At 45.6% G+C, this 25,665-nt stretch overlaps 2 protein-coding genes across 2 annotated transcripts; one reads left to right on the top strand and one right to left on the bottom strand.

Moving 5' to 3' along the window:
• Positions 1–15,329: 15,329 nt before the first annotated feature.
• PIN4 (peptidylprolyl cis/trans isomerase, NIMA-interacting 4) lies at positions 15,330–25,397 on the top strand. The gene is made up of 4 exons (XM_084789468.1): positions 15,330–15,501; positions 17,336–17,409; positions 24,442–24,561; positions 25,227–25,397. Exons 1-4 carry the CDS (start codon positions 15,459–15,461, stop codon positions 25,383–25,385), a joined length of 396 nt encoding a protein of 131 aa, XP_084645594.1. The 5' UTR covers positions 15,330–15,458; the 3' UTR covers positions 25,386–25,397.
• On the bottom strand, positions 22,561–24,430 carry LOC311601756 (large ribosomal subunit protein eL21-like). The gene is made up of 2 exons (XM_084789469.1): positions 23,630–24,430; positions 22,561–23,418 (listed from the first exon to the last, which is right to left on the bottom strand). The coding sequence occupies exons 1-2, from the start codon at positions 23,765–23,767 to the stop codon at positions 23,077–23,079; spliced, it is 480 nt and encodes a 159-aa protein (XP_084645595.1). The 5' UTR covers positions 23,768–24,430; the 3' UTR covers positions 22,561–23,076.
• Positions 25,398–25,665: the final 268 nt, after the last annotated feature.

Raw genomic sequence — 25,665 nt, 5'->3', positions numbered from 1 at the left:
GTGGGGACTGACTCTGACATGAACTCTGGTGCCCCATATTTGACCACCTCCCCTTGGTGGGGAGGCCTGGTGGCACTCAGAGAAAGAATAAGCAGGCTACCAAGATGAGACTTGATAGCCTATGACCATATAGTGGGGGAGGAGGTCCCCCTCTGTCTTAGACCTAGGGGAGGGGAACAGGGTGAAAGCAGGAGGAAAGGAGGAACAGGAGGATACAAGGGATGGGATAACAATTGAGTTGTAATCTGATTAAATTAATAAAAATTTAAAAATAACAGCAATTGTTAGTAATGCAGTATGTAATTCAAAATAATTCTCCATGTTTCCTTTAAAATCCTGGGGAGCATTCCTGGCCTGATTATTTTTGTTTTGTTTTGTTTTGTTTTTTTTAAAACAGAGTTTCACAGTCTATCTGAAGCTGGCTAGGAACTCACTATGTCACCCAGACTGGCCTGAAACTCACAGCAATCCTCCTGCCTTGGCCTCCTGTGTGCTGAGATTCTGGCACTGGCTCCGTGTAAGTTTGACTCTATCCAGTTTCATCAACAAATACTTACTCAGTCACATCTAGCCTGTGGACGTTCTGGAGAGTATTGCGGTTAATTTACCAGTATGGCCTAATAATGTTTATTATTAGGCCTATAATTATTATTATGGCAGTATTTTCTAACTCGCTAACAATCATGACACAGATGCCTGTTATATTTTTAAATAGCCTTAGTTAACATGGGGCAGGGCAGATATTAATCCCCTAAACTACTTCCCATAGTGGGGCAGGTATAGAATACCTGTCCTAATCCCATGCCATCTGGTTCTAATGATTTCTATCAAGCTACTTCCCATCCATAATCCCATATACTTGCTAATGTTCTTCATCTGGGCCAAATCCTCCATCCACGTCGGCCATGTGCTTCTCCTCCACCTAACCCATGGCGCCATACCTCCTTCTCTCCTCTCCTCAGGTCTCTCTTCCTCCCAAGATTCTCTCTGTCTTTCCAAGCCCGGGGAACCTTAGCCACGCCCATCCCATTTGCCCTGCCCAGGTGTGATGGCCTTTATTGGTCAAATAGGTTAGGCTCTTAGGCAAGGTACAGGTGGGTCACAGAGACTGCAAGCAGTAATTAGCATCAAAATACATCAGACCAACCTCCAACAGGAGAAAGTTCCTTCGGGAGTCTCTAGCTATAATGTTGCTTACAAGCCAAAGAGAGACAGGTATGTAAACGATGCACAGATTGCTCACACACACTGTGCTGGTTGGTTTTGTCAACTTGACACAAACCTAGGCATTTCTGAAAACATGGATTCTTAACTGAGAAAATGCCTCCATAAGATTGGCCTGTAGGCAAGTGGTGGGGCATTTTAAAATTATTATTATTATTATTATTATTATTATCATCATCATCATCATCATCATCATCTTGGTTTTTCTGAGACAGGGTCTCTCTGTGTAATACCCTTGACTGTCCTGGACTTGCTTTGTAGACCAGGCTGGCCTCGAACTCACAGCGATCCGCCTGCCTCTGCCTCCCGAGTGCTGGGATTAAAGGTGGCCCGGCCTTTTTTTTTATTAATGATTGATGTAGAAGGGCCCTTCTCTCTGTGGGCAGTGTCCCCCTTGGGCAGGTGGTCCTGGATGGCATAAGAAAACAAACTGAGTAAGCCATGAACAGCAAGCCAGTAAGCAGCACTCCTCCATGACTCTGCCTCAGTCTCTGCCTCCAAGTTCATGCCTTGCCTTCTTGTCTCTACTTCCTTGAGTGATGGAGGTGACTTGAGAGTTCGAAGAAGAAATAAATCCTTTTGTTCCCAAGGTGCTTTTGACCATGGTGTATAATTATAGCAATTGAACCCCTATATGTATGTGTGTACACACATACACCTATACACACACACACACACACACACACACACACACACACACACACACACGTCTTTCCTATCTAGGTTCTGCCCCAATTCTAACTCTGTTTGCTTACACCTTCCTGCTTCAGTTCAGGTCCCTTCAGCTTCTGGATTTGGCCCCAACAAATCCTTGGAATAAAAGATTCCCCTGGGGGCTGGAGAGATGGCTCAGTGGTTAAGAGCTCTTGCTGCTCTTGTGGGCAATCTGGGTTTGATTCCCAGCATCCATATCAGGCTGCTCACAACTGCCTGTAACTCCAGTTCTAGGGTATCTGAGGCCCCCTGGGCTCCCAGGGCACCAGCATGCATGTGGTACACATAAATAAATTCAAACCGATACACATGCACAAACAAACAAACCTTTCTTTTAGGAAGGTTAGCTGGGTGGTGGTGGCGGCATGTGCCTTTAATCCCAGCACTTGGGAGGCAGAGGCAGGCAGATCTCTGTGAGTTTGAGGCCAGCCTGGTCTACAAAGTGAGTCCAGGACAGCCAAGGCTATCATAGAGAAACTCTGTCTTGAAAAAAAAAAAAGGAAGGTTCCAATGGAGTCCCCATCACAAAGATGATCCCTCTGTGTGCCTGGGTAGACTGAGTGGACACCGGCTCAATGCCCTTATCAAGTGTGCATGTGTAGACGTCTGCTAATGTGATGCCTCTTTCCCTTAGTGGTCTAAAGCAGCTCTGGCATAGGGTTTCTGAATGTTTTGCTAGAAGGGGATATCTTGCACTCACACACAGACACACAGACACACACACACACACACAGACACACACACACCATCATCTACCATGCCATCATCAGCTTGCAGTGCCTTCATTATGGTATCAATGCATTTTTTGAAAAAAGAAAGGCTATTCACCTCTCCAACACACCATGGAAGACAGAACCATTTAGTCCCTGGAGAGCGTGCGCGCCACCCTAGAGGCTCTGTTCAGATTAACTTGTTTCCTAAAAACTCTATGAGGAATACACTACCATTGCCCCTGTTTTGCCCAAGATTGTTACAAATACTAAGTGACAAAAGTGAGACTCCTGCCAGACATGGACAAAGGTGAGATCCTTCCAGAAACATTCTCCCTGCTGTCTATGGTGCATTGATATTTGTATTGGTTTAAGTTGCCAACACTGCTTCCTGCATGGGTCACATAGCCTCCCAAAAACAAGGCCAACATCAGGTTAGAAGCAGGAAAACTCTAAGACACCAAAAATTATCCACTAGAATCTAGTGACTAGTGAGTAGATCAAGGAAGCCTCATAGTCACTGTTGGGAAAAGTGTTTTGTTGAGCTCACAAAAGAATGGCATGGGTGACGTGGCTGAAAGACATGCTGTCTTGAAATACTGTACAGCTGGCCGGGTGTGGTGGCGCACACCTTTAATCCCAGCACTTGGGAGGCAGAGGCAGGCAGATCACTGTGAGTTCGAGGCCAGCCTGGTCTACAAAGTTGAGTCCTGGACAGCCAAGGCTACACAGAGAGACCCTGTCTTGAAAAACCAAAAAAAAAAAAAAAGAAAGAAAAGAAAAAGAAAAGAAATACTGTACAGCTAATCCTGACCCCTAAAGAGATCAGGAATGATTGCAGATTTCCAATCTGGAACAAGCTCCCCGACCCTACCCTAAGGGCCGTGACTAATTTAATTCATTTTAGGATGTCATTTCAGTGAAGCAAAGGCCTCTGCCTCAACATGGCACAATGCTCAGTAATGGCAAACTGGGGACTTATGCATTGTTGTGGTCAGTGTTAATTGTCATCTCAACAGGAGGATCTGGAACCACCAAAGAGACAAGCCTCCAGGGACACTGGTGAGGAATTATGTTGATTAAATTAATTGGGGTCAGAACACTCATCCTAAAAGTGGGTGATGTCTAGAAAAAGGAGAAAGTGGATCGGTGAGGAAGTCAGTTTTCCCATGTGTTTTACTAGCACCTGGGCTAATAGCTGTAGGCAGGGCCAAGCCCAGTGTGTGGATTCCTTGGCCTTGCTGATGAGTATAATCATTTCTTTGGATTTCATGCTCACAGCTTCCTGTCCTCTGCCCTTGGCTGTATGATCTATATGAGCTATAGGCCATGCCTTTATAGCCATCAGTGGAACCATATGGGTGCCGTATAGAACGCAGGACCTCTGGATGGAAGCATTGAAGAGGGACCTTTATCTCCCATCTGAGGCCTTGGCTGAGGAAAGAATGGGAGAGGGGAGTGAGTTGGGCACAAGCATTCATCCCTTCTGCTTCCTCACCTTCTGCTTTAAGCTCCATCACTCCCACAGTGCTTCATTTTGTCCTGCTGGGCCTTGAACCCCGAATGTCAAGGGTGGTGGGAAACTGTTTTGTCACTGAGCCACACCCTCCCTGCTCCTAAAGGAGCTATCTTGGTTACTGAATTAGCTCACAGTATAGCAAGACCTACCAAGAACACTTGTGTCTGTAGCTAGGCCGCAGGATTGTCTTAGGAAGGGAAGACCCCACCTAGAAGGGGATTGAGCACTTCAGAAGTGTCTGTCTTGTGAGTCCTCTCCAAGGCCTGATGCCAACTTAGCTCTACTGGGTGCTTTCTGACTCAGGCAAAAAAGACATGACCTTGCAGGTATAACTTTTAAGAAGAGAAAAGGGGGAGGATAAGCTAGGATGTGGTGGTGTATTAATATGCATATATAGTTTTCTTTTCTTTTGTTTTGTTTTTTCTCTGTGTAGCCTTGGCTATCCTGAAACTTACTCTGTAGTCCTGGCTGCTCTCAAATTCACAGAGATCTACCTGTGTCTGCCTCCCAAGTGCTGGGATTCATTCCAAGGACTGACTCGGGTATGGCCACAGTTAGGGTAAGTGTCCTGTAGCTGTTTCCTGTGGGTGGAAACATTCTTTTCTGGAAGCAGTGCGAGGCTTACAAGGCTTCTGAAATTCACAAGAAATTTACAAAACAAAGCCTCTCTTTGAGGCTTCTTAAAAGGTGTTTTTTTAAATGTTGTTTACTCAGTGTGTGTGTGTGTGTGTGTGTGTGTGTGTGTGTGTGTGTGTGTGTGAGACTCTTCTGTGTGGCAACAACTGCAAATTGTGTAGGGGATTCCACTGATGTGGCTTTGTGAGTTGCCACCCATGCTGGAGTAGGCTTTTCAGTGATGCAGTAGCCTGAGGCACCTATGTCAAACTTAAAAAAAAATGATAAGAGTTTTGCAGGGCATGATGGCACATGCCTGTAATCCAAGCACTCAGGAAGCAGAGGCAGGCAGATCTCTGTGAGTTCGAGGCCAGCCTGGTCTACAAAGTGAGTCCAGGACAGTCAAAGCTAACACAGAGAAACCCTGTCCTTTTCAAAATAGAGTTCATGAAGCTATAACATTCTTGGAATAACAAACTGATCATGATGGGAGACTAGATCAATGGTTGTCCAAAATTAGGACAAGGAGGAGGGAGGGTGGTGCTGTGGCTATCAAAGAACAGCAGAAGGGATCCTTGTCAGTAGGACTATTCTGTGTATTGCCTGTGGCAGAAGTCATACAACTCTGGAATATGGTAAAACTCTTTGGAATTAAACACACACACACACACACACACACACACACACACACACACACACACACTGGAAGGGCATTAAAATGGGTGTGTTGTATCAAGGTCCATTTCTTCATTTTGATATTATACTATTGTTTTGCGTTCTGTTGAATGAAACTGGATAAAGGGTAAATATGTTTTAGTCTCCTCACCTCCCACTCAGGGTTTTTTTTTTTTTTCTGAGAAAAGGTTTTCCAAATTAGCTAGAAACTCCCTGTGTACCCAGACTGGCCTTAAACTCACAGCTATCCTGCTGTCTCAGATTTCTACATGCTGGGATTACAAATCTATCATCAAATTGACACACAAACAGGCAACTTTAAGACATGACTTTCCAGCCCTTGTCTCAAAGTCTCATGTTAATATCCTAAAATAAAATACTGTCCAATTTTAAAGTCTTTCAACATTTCAATACTTTAAAAATCCAAATTCTTTCTGAGCAGTGGTGGCACATGCCTTTAATCCCAGCACTCAGGACCCAGCACTCGGGAGGCAGAGGCAGGTGGATCTCTATGAGTTCGAGGCCAGCCTGGTCATAAAAGTGAGTCCAGGACAGCCAAGGCTACACAGAGAAAGCCTGTCTCAAAAAACAAACAAACAAACAAACAAAAATCCAAATTCTCTTTAAAAGTCCAATGTCATTTTAAATGTAGGCTCCTATAAAATTTTTTTAAAAGTTACATAAACACCTTTATTCCAAAAGGAAAGAACTAAGGCATAAAAATAATCACACCAAAGCAAAGACATAATCTAGCAGTGTAAATCCAGATCCTATAGCTCAAAATCCAACATCTGGGCTCAAGGAGGCTTGAGTGACACCCCTTTCCAGCTCTGCCAACCTGAGGTAGATATGGATACGTTCTTAGGCTGTCTCCACTCCACACCTGAGGCTATCCTTGGCAGATATCCTATGGTGCTGGCATCATCAAAGTGAGGCTTCACCTCACCAATGGTCTCCCAGGGCCTCTCTGCAGGAACTCTGACTCTGCCATAGGGTGCCAAACCTTGGCGCTTCTCCATAACCCCTTCAATTTTGCATCTTTTGTGCCTTCAACTAGTACCATATGGATGATGTTTACACTGAGAAGTTTAGCTTGAGATGTAGCCTGACCACCTTGGACCACAGCTGTGTCCCTTTCCTATTGTCTCAGGAAGCACAGGAAGTTCCACTTCAAGGATGCTATTCTCTCTAACAATCACAGCCACCAGTGTAATCAGCAAACATGGATTCTTCCCTGCCCCCTTGGGTTTTGTTATTGGTTGTTGCTTGTTTTTTGTTTTTCCAGACAGGGTTTCTCTCTGTGTAGCTTTGTAGACCAGGCCTTGAGTCACAGAGATCCACTTGTCACTGCCTCCCAAGTGCTGGGATTAAAGGCGTGGACTACCACTGCCGGACTGCAAACACGATTCTTATATATAATATCACACAAATGGCTGGTGGCCTGATCCCTGATAAGATCCTTGCTCTCTTCTGAAACATTTGGTCCTTCATTATTATCTGTGTTACTCTAAATCTTCAAAGTCCCTGCAAAGATGGCCATTAAGCCCTGCCTGCAGTATACAACAGTTTTTCCAGCCCATAATTCCAAGTATATCCATGTTCCTTTCATAAAAAATCGTCTAAGGCAATAAAAACTGACATGGTCAGGTCCATCACAGCAAGACCTCAATTTCTCTGTACCAATTTCTGTCCTAGTTTCATTTCTGTCGCTGTGATAAAATACCCTGACAGAGAGCAGCCTAGGGGGAAAGGGGACTTTATTTGGCTTACAATTCCAGGTTACAGTCCATTATTTCAGGGAAGTCAAGTCAGGAACATAAAGCCGCCCGTCCACAGTCAAGAGTAGAGAGAAAATAAACATGGATCTTTACTTGCTGGCCACTTATGCTTGCTCGGCTGGCTTTCTTCACCCTTATACAGTTCAAGATCCAGCCTGTGAAGTGCTGCTGTCCACAGTGGCCTAGGTCTTAAACTGTAAAAGAGATAGATAGATAAATAGATAGATAGACAGACAGACAGATAGACAGATCAGTGGGTGGGTGGATGGTTGCATGGATGGATGCATAGATGGGTGAATGAATAGGCAGACAGATATGGAAATGCAGGACTAACAAGGTGCTTGCTAGGAGCTGCAGAGGTGGCTCAGGGGTTAAGGGCACTAGGCTGCTCTTCCAGAAGGCCCGCCCAGAGTTTGATTCCCAGCACCTACATGATGGTTCACAACTGTCTGTAACTCCAGTTCCAGGGCATCTGTTCCCCTCCTTTGGCCTCTGAGGACACCAGGCATGCAAATAGTACACAAACATACATGCAAGCAAAAGACTCTTACACAAGAAATAATAAAATAATTTAAAAAATTAAAACAATGAACAAAGACAGCTAGGCACAGTGGCACATGCCTGTAATCTCAGCACTCAGGAGGCAGAGGCAAAAAGATCAGTAGTTCAAGGCCAACCCCAGCTGCCTAGCAAGTTTGAGTAAAGCCCATGCTACGTGAGATCCTGTCTCAAAACAAACAAACATGAAAGATGTTTCCCTAGCCAGGCATGATGCCATGGCACCTTTAATCCCAGCACTAGGAGGCAGAGGCCAGCGGATCTCTGTGAGTTCGAGACCAGCCTGGTCTACAAAGCAAATCCAGGACAGTCAAGACTACACAGAGAAACCCGGTCTCAAAAAAACAAAGAAGCTGAAGTTGTCTATAGATGGCAAACACATGAAAATCCATTCACCATCACTAGTCTTATTGCATAACTAAAGAAAAATACACACAAGTTAAAAGTAAAATGACAGGGTACAGAGGGCTGGAGAGATGGTTCAGTAGTCTAGAACTTCAGCTTCCCAGAATTTGATGTCTTCTTCCGACCTCTATAGGCACCAGAACACATGTAAGCACACTACCACAGAGACAGACACACACATACACATAAATAAAAAGAAACTGTTAAGCCCAGTGTGGTGGCGCACACCTTTAATCCCAGCACTCGGGAGGCAGAAGCAAGTGCATTGCTGTGAGTTCAAGGCCAGCCTGGTCTACAAAGCAAGTCCAGGACAGCCAAGGCTAACACAGAGAGACCCTGTCTCAAAAAACAAACAAACAAACAAACAAACAAAAAACCCAACAACAAAAGAAAAATAAAAAACTTTTAAATTTCTTTGAAGTCCTTACAAAGAAATATTTAAAATTCTTTTTTAAAGTAAAAAGTGGCCAGTGCCTTTAATGCCAGTGCTCAGGAGGCAGAGGCAGTGGGGAATCTCTGTGACTTCAAGGCCAGTCTGGTCTACATAGAAGAATCCCAGGCCAGCCAGGGATCCACAGTGAGGCCCTGCCTCTGGAAGAGCAGCTTCTTTCCAGCCTAGTTGAGAAAACATAAGCCCTGGGTTCAGGGAGATGTGTTGCCTGGAAGGATGGCTCAGAGGTTAAGAGCACTGCTGCTCTTCCAGAGGTCCTGAGTTCAATTCCCACCAAGCACATGGTAGCTCACAACCATCTATAATTGTAGTCCCATGAGATCCATTGCAGCCTTCTGGTGTGCAGGTGTATATACAGGCAAAATATCCATATTCATAAAATTAATTAATTAAAAAATATATATATATATAAACAACTCTTTGTCAGTGATGGTGCACACCTGTAATCCCAGCATCAGGAAGCAGAGGCAGGCAAATCTCTGAGTTCAAGGCCAGCCTGGTCTACAGAATGAATTCCAAGATAGCCAGGGCTACACAGAGAAACCCTGTCTCAAAACAAAAAGCCCTCAGTTTGTAAAGGTAAATAGAGTTACCCAGATCTGTCTGACTTGCTATCACAGAATGGCCATCTGAGCTTCTAGGAGGCAGAACGGTAGGGTCACAAGTTGGAGTCCAGTGTGGGCAACATTGAATGTCCCCCCCAAAAAATGTAAAACATGAAAAATAAAGAAAAGAAAGCATCACAGACAAGGACACCATCCTATAAGATAATGGGGGGGGGGGACTGAAGGCCTCAAATAGGGTTTCTGTACCTAAGAGCTCCCTTTTTTTTTTTTTTTTTACTTTTTTAAAGTTTTATTTTTATTTTATACGCCTTGGTGCTTTGGTTATGATGTTTGTGTGTGAGGGTGTCCGATCCACTAGAACTGGAGTTACAGACAGTCGTGAGGTGCTAGGAATTGAACCAGGGTCCTTTGGAAGAGCAGCCAGTGAGTGCTTTTAACCACTGAGCCATTTCTCCAGCCTGAGAGCTCCCTTTAAATGCCACTGGTGGCTTAAGGATCAATGGTGAGTATATAAAATGTGCAGGAAGCCGGAGCAGCAAGGAGGAGGGTAAGGGATGGTACCTAAGACCATTAGTGAGGAAGCTAACAGTATGACTAATGAAGTGTTCAGGAACGGAGTTCACTGAAGGCTGTACGGCATTTTGAAATGTTACAAAAAAGGCTAGCAAGGCGAATCATCAGGTAAAAGCCTAATGACCTGGGACTCACATGATGGAAGGGGAGAGAAAACTCCTACAGGTTGTCCACTGACTCCAACACTTGGTGTGGTACAGAGAGGGGGGGTGGGAGGGGGAGGAGGAAGGGAAGAAGGGCGACAGGAGAGAGAGAGAGAAAACAAGCAAATAAATACATGTTTTCATTTGCGGTATTTGCTTTTTTTGAGTCATGGCCTCCTATATAGCCCTGGGATGACCTGGAACTCCCTATGTAGACCGGGCTGGCCCTGAACTCATATAGATTCATCTGCCTGCCTCTGTCTCCTGACTGCTGAGGTTAAAGGTGTACACCACCAGGTCCGGCCACAAAAAAATATATCTTTTAAAAATAAATGCTACAACAACAACAACAAAAAAAGATGGATTGATGGGGGTATGTATGAAAAGATAAATCTAACACGTTCACTGTTAATGATTGGTTCATAGCAGAACCATTGTGGTGATGCATGCCTGTAGTCTCAAGTACTCTAGAAGTAGGAGGATCACTGGAGGCCCAGAGTTCAAGACCAGCCTGGGTAGTATAGCAAGATCCTGTCTCAAAAAGTATGGGTGGGTGGGGGGTATAGAGGGAGCTCAGTTAATAAAGTGCATGTCATACAAGCATGAGGATTGAAATTCAGTCCTTGGCACCCATGTAGAAATCTTGGTATGGCTGGGCATGGTGGCGCACGCCTTTAATCCCAGCACTAGGGAGGCAGAGGCAGGCGGATCGCTGTGAGTTCGAGGCCAGCCTAGTCTACAAAGTAAGTCTAGGACAGCCAAGGCTACAAACAGAAACTCTGTCTCGAAAAACAAAACAAAACAAAACAAAAGCCAAAAAACACAAAAACAAAACAAAACAAACAAAAAACCCCACACAAATAAATCTGCCAAGGAAACAAAAAGAGGTGTAGCTAAGCAGTTGAGAGCATGTGTGAGGTCCTGAGTTGAACTCCCAGCTCTACACAGACATAACCAAAACAACCAACAAAACCAATAAACCAAAACAAAAGCTATGCGGAAGCTGAAGAGAAAGCCTCTGGCTCCTAGAACTATGCCATTGATACGGATTGTTCTCGACTGTCAAATCAACACTACCTCTGGGAAAATCCACCCCATAGCTATATTGCTTACATAATGCTGAACAAACATGGATGGAGGGCTTCCTCTCTGAAGCCCTCTTGAAAAATCAGTTACTCTCTGCCAGCCGGTGGTGCCGCACACCTTTAATCCCAGCACTCGGGAGGCAGAGGCAGGCGGATCTCTGTGAGTTCGAGGTCAGCCTGGTCTGTGAGTCCACCAGGAGAGCCAGGGCTATGCAGAGAAACCATGTCTCGAAAATCCACCCCCCCCCATAAAAATTCTTCAGCCAATGTCTGTAGCTACAAAGACACATCAGTCGTAAGAGCAATGCCCCTGCATCCGTTTCCTGTGATGGCTGATCTCTGTGGTGGCTCTCATCTCTCCTGAAATGATTTTCTTTTCCTGGATTCAATCATCAGATGTGACTCTTTTCTACTTAGTTACTTAGTTTGGTTTGGTTTTTGAAACACTGTTTCTTTATGTGGCCCTGACTGAGCTGGAACTCACTCTGTAGCCCCTGCCAGCCTCTGCCATCCGAGTGCTGGAATTAAAGTCCTGCGTCACCACAGCCTGTTCTTTTCTACTCTTGATTGCAGCTGTGGGGCCCAGAGAGCCCTATGCACCTGCCCACCTGGGATGAGATCAACGGGATCTCTGTGTTGTCACTTTTCTTTTCAGAGTCAGTATTGCTGGGATCACTAAAAGATGAGAAACCACAGCCTCTTGTTTCTGGCGCAGGTGGAGTGGGCAGTGAGACTAGGCCAACGTTGGTGTAGCTTTTTTTTTTCTGGGAAGAGAGCTGTCAGCTTCCCTTCCTGAGTTCCCTTGTTCAAGAAATCCGTAGATGCCTCAGTCAGAGGAGACAATTACCAGACAATACAGCTAGCAGCCATTAGTGGCTCTGAGTCACTCCTGCACCACAGCAGATGTTACCATGGTTTCCAGGCTGAATCTTCCTCCTCTCTGCTCCCTCTGCCCTCTATTCAGTTAATTTGTCACTCTGCTGCACGCTCCTCCACAGTCGGTCTCCACAGATTGATGCACACTTAACCCTGTAGAGAAGCAGGCTCTTTGGTTGCTTCTTTCCCCGATAACATTACCCTTTTCTTTTTGTAGTGGTTTTGAGATAGGCTCTCATGTAGCCCAAGCTGACCTTGAACTTGCTAGAGGGCCAAGGCTGAACTTGAATTTTTTATGTTCCTAACCAAGTGCCAAGAATTCAGGCATGTGTCACTATACCTGCCTATTGCCCTTTTTTTTTGGAGCTACTGGTCTTCAGGCACTGCTTTAGACTGAAATCAATCATACACACAGGCTCGGCTATTGTCTTCATAGCTGCGATTATCTACTGCAATACACAGAAGGTTTACAATGGTCCAGGCCAGATGCATCATCCATTCCCTTTAGTTCTTTGCTTTGTCATGTCCTGTATGTGTGGGAGTGCATGCCCATGTCTACGTACATGACTGCGGGCATGCGGAGGCCAGCTGTCAACCCTGAGTGGCACTCCTCAAGAGTTCTCCACATTTTTGAAATCAAGTCTCTCATTGGGGACCTGGGACTCACTCTTTTAGATGGACTGGTGACCTTTCTGTGACCAGCTCCCTAGCACTGGGATTAGAAGCACACACCACACCGCGTCCAGTACTCTACACAGGTTCTGGGCATCAAACTCAGATCCTCCTGCTTGCATGGCAGGCACATAGCCTGCTTTTGACCCCACCCGCTCTGAGATATTCTGGCTGTGTAGCCCAGGGTGACCTTAAACTTTGGATCTTTTTGCCTCAACCTCCCTAGTGCTAGTGTGATGTGTCCCGCCATACTCAGCTTTCACAGTGACTCTTCCTCACTGGGGTCTGATCCCGGGCTTGGTTCATTCCGATTGCAACACTGTTGTAGCCACCGCTTACAGGAAAGGCCCCTTCCAGTTAAAAAACAAACAGACAAGCCAAAAGCAAAGACAAAGAGGCCATCTGGTCCACCTGGACCTAAGTAAGAGTCAACACTGTTATTGTTCACTTCCCCACCCATCCCCCCAACCAGATATGGGAAGTCAGTGGCAGAGGATGGTGGGGGGGCAGGAGGGGTGAGGAGGTAGGGAGTGTCTCATGTCTGAAGTGGAAAATCAATGACTCCCTCCAGCCATAGGGCATTCTCCACAGTGGACACTGCCAGTCTGAAACAAAGAGGGGTCTAGAAGTCACAGCCTCACAAAACAAAGGGGCCCCTCCTTATGCCCTGTTTGATGAGGAGCATGGCCTGAGAAATACCTTAAGTCCTCTCTAGGGCATGAACCACTTCCAAGGCCCACAGAGATTGGGCAAAGATTCAGTTTAGGATTAGTTGGTGGTACAGGGCTGTGGTCTAGCATTCAGGAGGCAGAGGCAAGAGGACCAGACATTTAAGTCCAGTTCAGGCTGCAGAGGGAGAGTCTATTAAAACAAACAAACAAACAAACAACAACAACAAAGAAAAAACTAAATTGTGGCCTGGGTGGGTTCAACGGTAGAGCTTTTGCCTGGCCTTTGGAAGGCCATGGGTTTGATCGCCAGTATTGCAAAATCTAAGCTGAGTCAGATGGAACAGTGATCTCATGGGATAGGAGAAAAAGATGTCATAAATAAAAATCATTAGTGGAAGAGGGAAGAATTGTGGGTAAAAGGAGAAAAATATATCCAGGTGGCACATGACTGTGAACCCACGATTTGGGAGGCAGAGGCAGGAGGATAGTGGAAGCTGCAGAACAGTCTAGACCCTCCCTCTCTCAAAAACGGAGACTAAGTATGAAAGGGATAATGAGAACACATTGAGATGCAGTCAAAAGCCATTCATCTTAAGCAGACAGCCGAGTTGGCCGTTGGCTATGAGTTCATTCTCATGATCCTCTACAAGCAGAGAGTGAGCCTAAGAGCTTGTTCATGGTCACAAAGCTAATAGAGAGGGGTTAAAAGCAGACTACGCACTTCCAGAAACCAAGCTTTAAACTGCACTATGCTGTGCTGTCATGTGAATTTCAAGCCAGGTGGTGGCGGCACACACCTTTAGTCCCAGCAATTGGGAAGGGGAGGCAGATTAAGCTCTGTGAGTTCGAGGCCAGCCTGGCCTACAAAGTGAGTTCCAGGACAGTAAAGGCTACATAGAGAAACCCTGTCTCGAAAAAAAAACAAGAAAAAGAAAAAGAAAGAAAAGAAAAGGAAAAAGGAAAAAGAGGGCTGAAGAGATGGCTCAGTGCTTAGGGGCACCAGTTCCTTTTCCAGAGGACTTGATGTTACCATAGAAACAGCCTGCCCCAGGTTGCTTAGCTGCCAATGCCAGGGACACAGGATAAAAAGGACAAACCCACCACCCATTGCTCTCTTATCCTTACTTTGTCTCTTACTCGGTCTCCCTCTCTGTCCCCCTGGGGCACTCTCCCTTTCTTCTCTCCCCATGCTTCTACAATAAATCTTATAACATGTATGTTGTGTGGTGCATATTTAACACCTGAGTGCAAAGACCAGTACCCACATGGCAGCTAACAACTGCCATGAGGACTAAAAACCCTCACAGACAAAATGCAGGCAAAAAATGAAACAAAAATAAAAATTTTTTTCAAAAGGAAAAAGAAAGACTATCATATAAATTGACTGCAGTGGTCACATGCAGTCCTGCTGTACAGTATTAACAGCTTGTCTGTCTTTTAGGTGCATGTATTATGTAGTACATGATATATAATTTTTAAAAGCACGTTCTACACCTTGGTCTGTAACCTTCCTTAAGGCGATTTCTGTACACACAGCTTATAATAGTTACTTTAAAATCAATTTAGGCTGCTTCCAGTGTTTCTCCACGACAGACTCCTGCCACAGGCAATGGGGTGGTAAGTTCCCCCCGCCCCCATCTTTTGTACCCTGTCAATTACTGCTGCAAAAATATAAATAAAGAAACAAATGAAAAATGAAAAGCCACTGCGGAGTGCAGGCCTCTGTAGGAAACAGGACAGAAGACAGCTATCACCTTAGCTGTCCCTGATTTCCCTTTGTCTAGCATCCCCAAGGGTTTAGCAGGAGACCACGCCAAGGACCTGCAGTGGCCTGAGGCTCACATTGCGCATGCGCGGGGGACGTGGGCGGTTGCGGGGGAGCACGTGAAGGGGGGTGCTGGGGGTGGGGGAGACAAGAGAACACAGAGCGGGGACGCAACAGAGGAAGTGTGAAAGGAGTGAGGAAAAGCTAAGGGGCAACCTTTGTCTCCGCCTCTCCGTAGGGCTTCAGCTTCTTATTGGTCAAGCAACTCCAGCTCCGATTGGTCAAGGAGCCAAAAGCTTGAGTCTGTCCCAAGCTATGCCTTTCTCCAAAACCGCGGCGGAAATGGTTGATTGTGAAGCTTCCTTCTGGCATTATTTAGGACATACCTATGGGGCCTGAAGGGGCCTTTTTCTAGCACCGGACCGGAACAGTTGCGAATTCAACGGCAAGCTTAAGAGATGCCGCCGAAGGGGAAAAGTGGTTCTGGAAAAGGGGGGAAAGGTAGACCGCCCGAGATAATCCGGGAGCGTCGGGGGTGGATGAGGAGAAGGGCAGGAGTAGGCCGACAGCTGTGGGGGTCAGAAGGCGAGCAGCAAGTGACCAGGAGCCCTCGGAGACGCTACGGTTTATGTTTGGGCGGGCCGCGGGTGAACAGGGACCTTCCTAGTCGCTATGGTTATGTTTATTTGTTTGTTTTCCTCCAGTAAATCAGAAAACGCGCGAGGGGCTGCTACTTGAGGTTTCAGTGCAGGGACCTTGGTGGCGGATAGCAGAAGCTGGTGGGGATGGTTTCTCGCCACCTGGAACTGTTATTTTAAGGGTTTATTACCACTAAAATGTAATCTGAATCGCCAGCAATAAAAGGAAGCCGACACTAGTGGTCCGTGTAGGTCTCATGACGTGCACCCACCCCACTGAGGAGGGTGGTAGGCACATCGCTGTGCTGTCAGGCTAGAAAAATAAGACACAGCTCTTAGTCATCCCTGGAAGAACTGGGGAAGATAGTAGCCAGAAAATACTGTGCTGAATGTAGTGCTGAGAGATAGTGTGTTACAGAAGGTGGAGAACGGGTAAAGAAACAAACTGGAGACACTTCAGGCAGGCCAAGATAAGCAGCGGCAATAGAGTAAAGCATACTTGACCCAAGAGCCCAGCCCTAAAAGCACCGATGGGAAACAGCACTGTTTGTGTGCTAGAACATTGCTGAAGTAAAACTTCAAGACAAATTATCGATAATTTGGGCATAATTAAGGCAGAAGCCTAAACCGTGGGGAGTGTTGTATATGATGTTAATAAGGTCAGTTCGGAGCCAGGAAGTCCTTTAAAGAAATCATTTCAGAAGCCTGGCAGTCTTGGCACACGCCTTTAATCCCAGCACTAGGGAGGCAGAGGCAGGTGGATCTTTGAGTTCGAGGCCAGCCTGGTCTACAAACCGAGTTCTAGCACAGCTAAGGTTACACAGAGAAACCCTGTCTCGAAAAAATAAGAGAGGAAGGAGAGACAGAGAGGGACAGGCAGGCTGAGGCACGAGGATCTGAGTTTGAGGTCACCAAAAGTACCTAGAGACCCTGTCTCAAAACAAAAACCAAAATAAACATGAAGATAGGATTATGCACACATACCCTGCCCCCCAGAGCTGGAACTTTGGAAATATTTAATAATCAGTTGTTAAGCTGAATACTTAATCCAGGTATAGTCCTTAGCTACCTTGGCCACTAAACAGTTAATATGCTGCCTTTGACATAAAACTTGAGAGTAATAAGATATGCTACCAGTGCTTGCTAACTTGAATGTCACAAACTCTTGCCAGGAGGACATTGGTAGGCATTGTGGTAGACTGCAGAAATTGTGGCATGAATGCATTCTTTAGACATACACACATTGTAGTATATTTTTAAAAAGACAGCACTAGCAAACACTCTACCCCTGAGATACAACTGAAGCTGCCAAAATACATTCTTGGAGATGTTGCATGTTAGAATTGAAAGTATCAAACACATTGTCACAGAACATAACAAATTATATAATTTTATATAATGGCGGTGTTTAGTGTTCTGCCATTAGAAGGCAAGCTTTGGAAGTCTGGAGAATCCAGGCTTCTGGAGCTTATTCATCTATGCCCACGTTCATGTCTTTATTTTCTGTGAAGTATTTTGGAAGGCACATTTCCTGTTGTTAGAGGTGAGTCACAGGTAGGTTAACTTGACTCTGTGAGTCACCATGTAGCCTATTGGAGCTTGGAGCTGTAACAGAAGGCTCACCATGTATTATGAGTTGGACCTATCTATAAATGTCAAAGTACAGCTCAAATGAGTTTCTCTCTCATTATTTAAAGGAGGTGCAGCCTCTGGGAGTGACAGTGCTGACAAGAAGTCTCAAGGCCCTAAAGGTGGTGGCAATGCTGTAAAGGTGAGTTGTCTTACTTGTCCCCTTTTTCTTTGAAGTTTTTTGTTGTTGTTGTTGGTTTTTTGTTTGTTTGTTTGTTTGTTTTTTGGTTTTTTGAGACAGGGTCTCTCTGTGTTAGCCTTGGCTGTCCTGGACTCCCTTTTATAGACCAGGCTGGCCTCGAACTCACAGCGATACACCTGCCTCTGCGTCCCGAGTGCTGGGATTAAAGGCTTGCGCCACAATGCCCGGCTCCTTTGTGAAGTTTTAAGGTGTGAGTGTAGGTACATATAAGAAGGCAGTGTGAGTAACTTGTTCCTAAGTTAAAGACAAGATGAGACAAAACTAGAAACCAAAGACCGGTCTCACTTTTTTTTTTTTTTTTTTTTTGGTTTTTCGAGACAGGGTTTCTCTGTGTTGCCTTGGCTGTCCTAGACTCGCTTTGTAGACCAGGCTGGCCTCGAACTCACAGCGATCTGCCTGCCTCTGCCTCCCGAGTGCTGGGATTAAAGGCGTGCGCCACCACGCCCAGCACCATTCTCACTTTCAAAAGGTCGAATTTTCACGCCTTTAGCACTATTCTTTAAAATGTGTTAATTTAGGGACAAGGTGATAGCTCAGTCAGCAGAAATGACCTAAGTTTGATTCCCAGAACCCACATTTAAAAAGCTGGGGATAGCGGCACACACTTAAAACTCCAGCCCTGGCTAGCTAACCAGCCTAGCCTAATTGGTGAGTTCCATGCCAGTGGAAGACCTTATCTCAAAAGAAAAGACAGGGTGGATGGCACCCTACAAAGGATCATTTTCTGACCTTCACACACACAGATTTGTTACTTTGGCCATGGATGAGAGACAGCAAATAGTTACTTGAAGCACTTAATCACACAGTCCCAGAGGAGTGTCTGCAAACAGCACTGTACTAGCACAGTCATGTAACAAGGAGTTTCTATGTTGGGTCAAGATACAGGAGGTTAAAATAAATGGATTTCCTTGCCTCTACCTATAAATGTAACCATACACATCCAGCATAAAAGGAAGAGAAGGATGGGGCAAAGTGTGATCTGAGCTGTTCTATTCAGTACACCTATGTCCCTGAGAGACAGTCGGAGATGAGGAACAAAGATCTGGTTTTCTGGGCGTGTTTTGGATGTCTGTCTGTCTGTATTGTGTGTGTGTGCAGTGCCCAGAAGGAAATGTTGGATCCTTTGGAACTGGAGTTGCAGATGGTTGTGAGCTGCCAGCGTAGATGCTCTTAACCACTGCGCCACCTCTGACCCCTGTTCTCTGACCTTGTGTGAGCATTTACCTGTGTCAGCTGGGATTCTGGTGTCCCAAGAAGAGTTTTCATAAAGCATGGTGTAGCCCAGCTATGTCGTCTTGTACTCAGTTGCAGAGGTAGTCATTGTTACAGTCTGGGATGAGGGCCATCTGGCTCTGTGGGGCTTCATGAGAGCTGGCACGTTGGTCTCCAGCACGGCCTCTTCATAAAGGATGTTGTTGTAGGGTCATTTGGGCTGTGTGTGCTCTTTACTGGATATACTGTGCTTACTATCCAGACCCCAACCTAGGAGAGTACTCCAGTGCATAGAGCTTGAAGTAGCTCTATGGGACTGGCATGTAAGTAGGTAGGACAGTAGATTGGGATTAAAATTTTATTAAGCTTTTTGTTTAATGCATGTATTTTATACCCTGATTACCTCAATAGTAACATTTCAAAAACTATAGTTCAATAGCATGGTCAGAATATTAGCTACACCCCAAGACTTCTACCCTATGTAAAGACCACTCCTGCTGCCCTTTTATAACTAGAGCCCCCCCCACCCCACCCCCCGCCTTCCTCGCCTTCTATCTCCCCAACACATAGACTTTTTCTTTTTGAACAGTCTTCTTTGGTCAAGGCTGGCCTCAGGTTCATTACATAGCAAAGGGTGGCCTTAAATTTCGGATCCTCCTGTCTCTGCCTCCCAAGTGCTAGAATTACAGGCTTCTAAGGTGTCCCCTTTTTTTTCTATCCCATTTTTTAATGTTTTGTTTTCTTGTTGTTGCTGTTGTTTTGATACATGGCTTCACTCTGTAGACCAGCCTAAAACTCATAAAGATCTGCTTGCCTCTGCCTCCCAAGTGCTGGAATTAAAGGCGTGAGCCACTATGCCCAATGAGTCCTACCCCATTTTTAATTAAAAGCAGCAACTAATCGGCTCTCTGATCATGTACTTTACTGATTTCAAGAATGTTAAATTAGAGCCAGGTGGGCACAGTGGCGGGTGCCTGTAACCCCAGCACTTAGAAGGCAGAGGCAGGTGGATCTCTGTGAGTTCGAGGCCAGCCTGGTCTTCTTACATAGTCCAGGACAGCTCAGGCTACACAGAAACCTGGCCTTAAAAAACCAGGGGGAGAAAATGTTAAATTGGATGGAATCATGTAGTTTATAACCTTAGGGGACTGTTGGGCTTTTTTGTTCAGTGTAATTTTCTGGTAGGTTCATTCAGATTGCTGTGTGTTGCTAAGTTCTGTTCCATAACATGGAAGTGCCATGTGTGTTTGACTATTTACCTGCCAAAGGATATCTGAGTTTCTGATGTTTCTCAAAGGCCCTGGCACCAGAACTCTCTAGAATCAACCACACCTCTGTACCCGCATATTGCTCCCGTTTCACTAAGAGCTGAATCTGAGTCACCCCTGCTGAGCCTCCCTCTTCCTGTTCTCCATCTGTTCTCCTAGGCTTCAAGTTCTCGTACCCGCGCTGCTGCCCAGCACCTCCTAGGCTTTCGTATGTTCTATCCTCCACATCTCCTCAGAAAGGGAAGGGCCTCTAAGGGCTTCATCCTCACATTGAGGAGCCCTGACTGCTTTTCCTCATACTCATTCCCCTGTCAGACCTCAATGTGGGGTCGGCCACTTTCTCTGCATTGAACCCAAACTGCTAGGTCCTGCTCAGGAGACTCAGTCTTGGTGATGGGAGCCCCAAACCTGACCTGTAATCTTAGCATGGCTCTCGGTGCTGCTGCTCAGCAGCCCTTTGCAGCACTGCACTGCAGTCAGCAGGCAATTTGGGCCAGTGGTTCTCAGCCTAGGTGGTCAAGGCTGAGCTCACCACACCTGCAGAGCTCACCACACCTGCAGAGCTCACCACACCTGCAGAGCTCACCACACCTGCAGAGCTCAAGCCTCCAGTGCCTGTGGGCACTCAGGTCTGCTGCATCAAGATCTCTAGGCCCAGGGCCTGCACCTGAATGTCTTCTTGAGAAGTCTGAAGGTTTTTCAAACGTCCTGCCAAAGTTAAGCAAACACCAGTGTAGTCTCAGGGGTTGGCGTGAGGATTTAATGAGATCTATGTGTGTAAAGCACTCAGTACTTCTGTTGTTGTTGTTGTTGTTTTGAGACAGGATTTCTCTGTATAGCCTTGGCTGTCCTGGGATCACTTTGTAGGCGAAGCTAATCTCAAATTCACACCGATCCACCTGCATCTGCCTCCCTGAGTGCTAGGATTACAGGTGTGTGCCATTGCACCAGCTGTATAACTTGTTTTTAATTCAAGGAGAGGTAAAAGAATAAAGGGCTAATAGCACAACTGGGCTAAGCACCTTTTTTTGAGAAAGTGCTATTTTCAAAAATCTTGAACCCAAATGACCTGAATGAACAGCAAAGGAGTCAAAAAATTCCTTAAGTGGCCGGGCGTGGTGGTGCACACCTTTCATCCCAGCACTCGGGAGACAGAGGCAGGTGGATCTCTGTGAGTTCAAGGCCAGCCTGGTCTACAAAGCGAGTCCAGAACAGTTAAGGCTACACAGAGAGACCCTGTCTCGAAAAACAAAACAAAACAAAAATTTTCCTTAAGTGAAAATTTACTGACTTCACAATAAAAATGTTTGTGTTTTCATAATAATATTTGATAATAGTTAAATTACTTAGCCATTAAGTGAATGAGTTTGATAATTGGTTTCATTGTTGACTATTAAATTTAATAATTTACCAGCCAGGTGGTGGTGGCATACACCTTTTAGTCCCAGTACTTGGAAAGCAGAGGCAGGTGGATCTCTTGTCAGTTGAGGCCAGCCTGGTCTATGGAGAGAATTCTAGGGCAGCCAAAGATACACAGAGAAATCCTGTCTTGAAAAAACAACAACAAAAAAAAAACCCCACAATTACTTAATAATATTTTCACAAGGAATAGAAGGCTCTTTTGTTTAGGGTTTTTTGTTGTTGTTGTTGTTGTTGTTGTTGTTGTTGTTTGAGACAGGGTTTCTCTGTGTAGTCTTGGCTGTCCTGGACTCCCTTTGTAGACCAGGCTGGCCTCGAACTCACAGCGATCCACCTGCCTCTGCCTCCCGAGTGCTGGGATTAAAGGCATGCGCCACCACGCCCAGCTTTTTGGGGTTTTTTTTAGACAACGGTTCTCTGTGTAGCCCTGAATGTCCTGGACTCGCTTTGTAGATCAGACTGGCCTCGAACTCAGAGATGGCCTGCCTCTGCTTCCCTGAGTGCTGGGATTACAGGTGTGCACCACGGCTGCTCCTCAGCTCCTATCAACAGTTACCTTTCTTGGTGCCCTGGGTTGGAGCCCCAGCATCTTCTCTATCCTCTCCTTCCCTTTTTTGTTTATTTATTTACAAACGTGGGCTAACTCTATAGCCCAGGCTGGCCTTGAACTCATGATCCTCCTTTGTCAGCCTCTCAGGTGCTGGGTTTATGGGTGTATCCCATCATGCTCAGTGAAAAGGGCAGTCTAGAAGCTCTAGTTAAATCAAATTGAGACCTGAGCCATTCTTGTCCCCCAGGAGGCTGTCCTTTGCTGTCCAGCTTGTGTACGTGTCTCCTCTGAGTGGGACTAGACACATCCTACACAAGGTGCTTGCTACCAACTCTTACACATTCAATCGCAAGAGCCCATGTGGTAGAAAGAAAAACTGAGTCCTGCAATTGTTCTCTGCCTTCCTCCTGAGCAATATGGCACACATGCATCCTTACACATACGTACACAATCAATAACAGGGATCGGTTTCTATTAACAGGTGTTTGCTGGGCTGGAGAGATGGCTTTGCAGTTAAAGATATGTGTTGCTCTTTTGGGGGACCTGAGTTCAGTTCCCAACACCCATGTCAGGTGGCTCACAGCTGCCTATAACTCCAGTTCTAGGGAATCTGATTCCTTTGGCCTCTGCGGGCACTTATTATTTATTTATTTATTATGTATTTTCTTTATTTATTATGTATACAGTGTTCTGTATGCATGCACACCTGCATACCAGAAGAGGGCACCAGATCACATTATAAGTGATTGTGAGCCACCATTTCATTGCTGGGAATTGAACTCAGGACCTCTGGAAGAGCTCTTAATTGCTGAGCCATGTCTCCAGCCCCACAGAACTTTAAATCAGTCTTAAAGAAGTTTGTCTATCCAAGCCCTGTTTTTATTTCTATATTCTGTGTGTGTGCACATGCATATGTTCATGCATGCATACCATGGCTCATGTATGAAGGTCAGATGACAACTTGTGGGAGTTGGTGCTCCCTTTTCACCATGTAAGTTCCAGAGCTCTAACTTAGGCCATCAGGCTTGGCAGCAAGTGCCTTTGACCCTCTGTGCCCCGTTTTTGATGTGTTTGTAGCTCCTATGTCCCTCCACTAGTTGTCTGGGCCGGTGTTTTTTTTTTTTTTTACAGTCCAGGTCCTATATTTCTTTTTGTACATTAGGCCATGAATTCATATGGAGTGGGCTCCAGCAGCGCAGGCTCCTTCCCGTCAGCCCTCACAAAGTGAGCTTCTCCTGGTGGCGCAGGCTGGCACACCAGCTGAACCCAGGTGCCCTTCTCCCTGGCTTCCTCCTCCTTCTGGTCATTCTCCTGCACGTGCTTCAGGAAGCTGTCCCTGCTCTTACAGTGCTTGCCATGCTCAATGCACACATTGATGCTCTTGGTGAGAATCTTGCCCTTAACCTGCTTGTTCAGAATGATGCCCACAGCGTGCTGGGTGACGTTGTAGACCCTTCTGAGTTTGCTGGGGTAACACTTATGGGGCATTCCTTTCTTCTTCTTCTTCTTCTTCTTCTTCTTCTTCTTCTTCTTCTTCTTCTTCTTCTTCTTCTTGTTTTGTTTTTCAAGACAGGGTTTCTCTGTGTAGCCTTGGCTCTCCTGGACTCACTTTGTAGACCAGGCTGGCCTTGAACTGGCCTGCCGCTGCCTCCCGAGTGCTGGGATTACAGGCATGCGCCACCACGCCCGGCTGGGGCATTCCTTTCTCAACAGTGCCCATTCCCTTGATGGCTACTATATCTGCCTTTCTGTAGAGTCGCATGTGTGTGGCCAAAGGAACAACTCCATGTTTCCTAAAAGGCCTGGAGAACATACAGCAAGTGCCCCGCTTTCCCTTTGTGTTTGTCATTTTGGCAAGTTACTGCGAGATGGCTATCGGGGCTGAATCTGGGGCCAATATTACCCCGGATTTCAGTAGTTAACCCTAAGGATACTTGGCTCTTAAATGATAAGGGAGAAACTGGGTGGCGTAGGATATTCCTGTAGTCTAGAACTTGGAAGAGACAGGACAAGGGCGTCCTCAGCTACATATTGTGTTCTGGACTATATGTGAACCTTGTCTCAGAGGGGAAAGGAGTATTTCCAAGCAGGTTTTATTTTCACTCTGATAAGATAAAATAGGCAGCAATTTGTTGAGTGCTGGTTGCATAGCTTCCTTCACAGTCCCATGGGGGATAGGCTTGGAGGCTCAAAAGCCTGCCCAAGTTCATACAACAGAGCTGGGATTGGACCCTAGGACCTAAACACTCAACCAGCTCCATACTTCTTCCAGTTACCATTGAAATACATGGGGAAGGGGGCGGTTCCCACCGGCTGCTGCCCACTTGCCATCTCAATCAGGGTTCTGAGATACTGTTTGATTCAGAAACGGGTTTGTGGCAGTCACTCAGCTGTGCAAACTTACGGGATGTTCAACGACTGTGAGTCAGTGTGCTGTTTTATAGTTACCAGGGATAGTTCAGATGAGACTCCTGCACCAAGAAGAATCATTTTCCTCTAACTGGACATGCTTTTCCCTTGTAGGTCAGACACATTCTATGTGAAAAACATGGCAAAATCATGGAAGCCATGGAAAAGTTAAAGTCTGGAATGAGATTCAGTGAAGTGGCCTCACAATACAGTGAAGATAAAGCCAGGCAAGGGGTATGTTGCTCGCTATCATTTCAGTGTTCTGTTGTCATGCTAGGGGAATGAGGTAGCATTCATAAAACCCTGAGTTTAAGCCCTAGCATTGCAAAAAAAAAAAAAAAAAAAGTTTCCACCACAAAGAGAATACTAAAGCAAAAACTATTTTCTACATCTGTCATTAAGTTGAGCCATATCTTTGTTTCAAGAAAAGCAGAAGTGAGCAGCTTGTAGAACTAAGGATGTAGGTAAATGTGTGGCATATGTGAAGCCCAGGTTTGAGCCCTAGTCCCCCCAGTGTATAATCTATGAGCAGTTGCATAAGAATCATCAGTGTTAAGGGGAAAGCGTGGGGAGGGGAGACTACGGTCAAAGTACATTATAGGCTTGTGAGCATGTCCTTGGTAAACCAAGCACCAAGGACACAGAGTCCCCTATGTCTAAATGTGGGGCATGACCAACCTTTCACAGATCACCTCAAAATGCAGCGGTATTCTGAGCACTTGCCCTCCATCCAGTCTTAGACTTTTCCTCCTCCCGGTTGAGACAGCACCTACGTAGCCCAGGTGAATAATACAGCCCAATGAGCCATTGCAGTCATATTGGGAAAGCTCTCTGAAGCTACAGTACAACTGTTCTCTTTTTAAGGCCACTTGATATCCTGTATCTTTTGGATTTTTCAGGGTGACTTGGGTTGGATGACCAGAGGGTCCATGGTGGGACCATTTCAAGAAGCAGCATTTGCCTTGCCTGTAAGTGGAATGGATAAGCCTGTGTACACAGACCCACCAGTTAAGACAAAATTTGGATATCATATTATTATGGTTGAAGGAAGAAAATAAAATCACATGAAAGACTGAATAAGTGTTTTATATTTTGTTTAGATCTTTAAAAGGTATGAAATAATCCTCATGTCTTGTGAACTGTCAGTGTGAGTTTGTAGGAAAAGATCAGGTGGCCATCAGTATGTTCTGTAGTCACTTTCGGTTATCAGTTCTTAATGAAGACTCATGCAAACTCCTTTTAACTTGCGTTCCCATTTTTCCCAGACTAACATGAACCCTCAGCATGTGTCATAAATTAACTCTGAAACCATGTTCAGGAGTCAAATCTTAGGCCCCT

The sequence above is a fragment of the Acomys minous genome, assembly GCF_964271855.1.
Source record: "Acomys minous genome assembly, chromosome: 7".
In the NCBI taxonomy this organism is placed as follows: Eukaryota; Metazoa; Chordata; class Mammalia; order Rodentia; family Muridae; genus Acomys; species Acomys minous.
This window is presented reverse-complemented; position numbering and strand designations above follow the sequence as displayed.

Coding starts and splice junctions, on each gene's coding strand:
- LOC311601756 (XM_084789469.1), bottom strand. CDS start 23,767: ATGACAAACACAAAGGGAAAGCGGGGCACTTGCTGTATGTTCTCCAGG. Junction 23,419..23,629: donor CCATCAAGGGAATGGGCACT/GTTGAGAAAGGA, acceptor AAGAAGAAGAAG/AAGAAGAAAGGAATGCCCCA.
- PIN4 (XM_084789468.1), top strand. CDS start 15,459: ATGCCGCCGAAGGGGAAAAGTGGTTCTGGAAAAGGGGGGAAAG. Junction 15,502..17,335: donor TTCTGGAAAAGGGGGGAAAG/GTAGACCGCCCG, acceptor CATTATTTAAAG/GAGGTGCAGCCTCTGGGAGT. Junction 17,410..24,441: donor GTGGTGGCAATGCTGTAAAG/GTGAGTTGTCTT, acceptor TTTCCCTTGTAG/GTCAGACACATTCTATGTGA.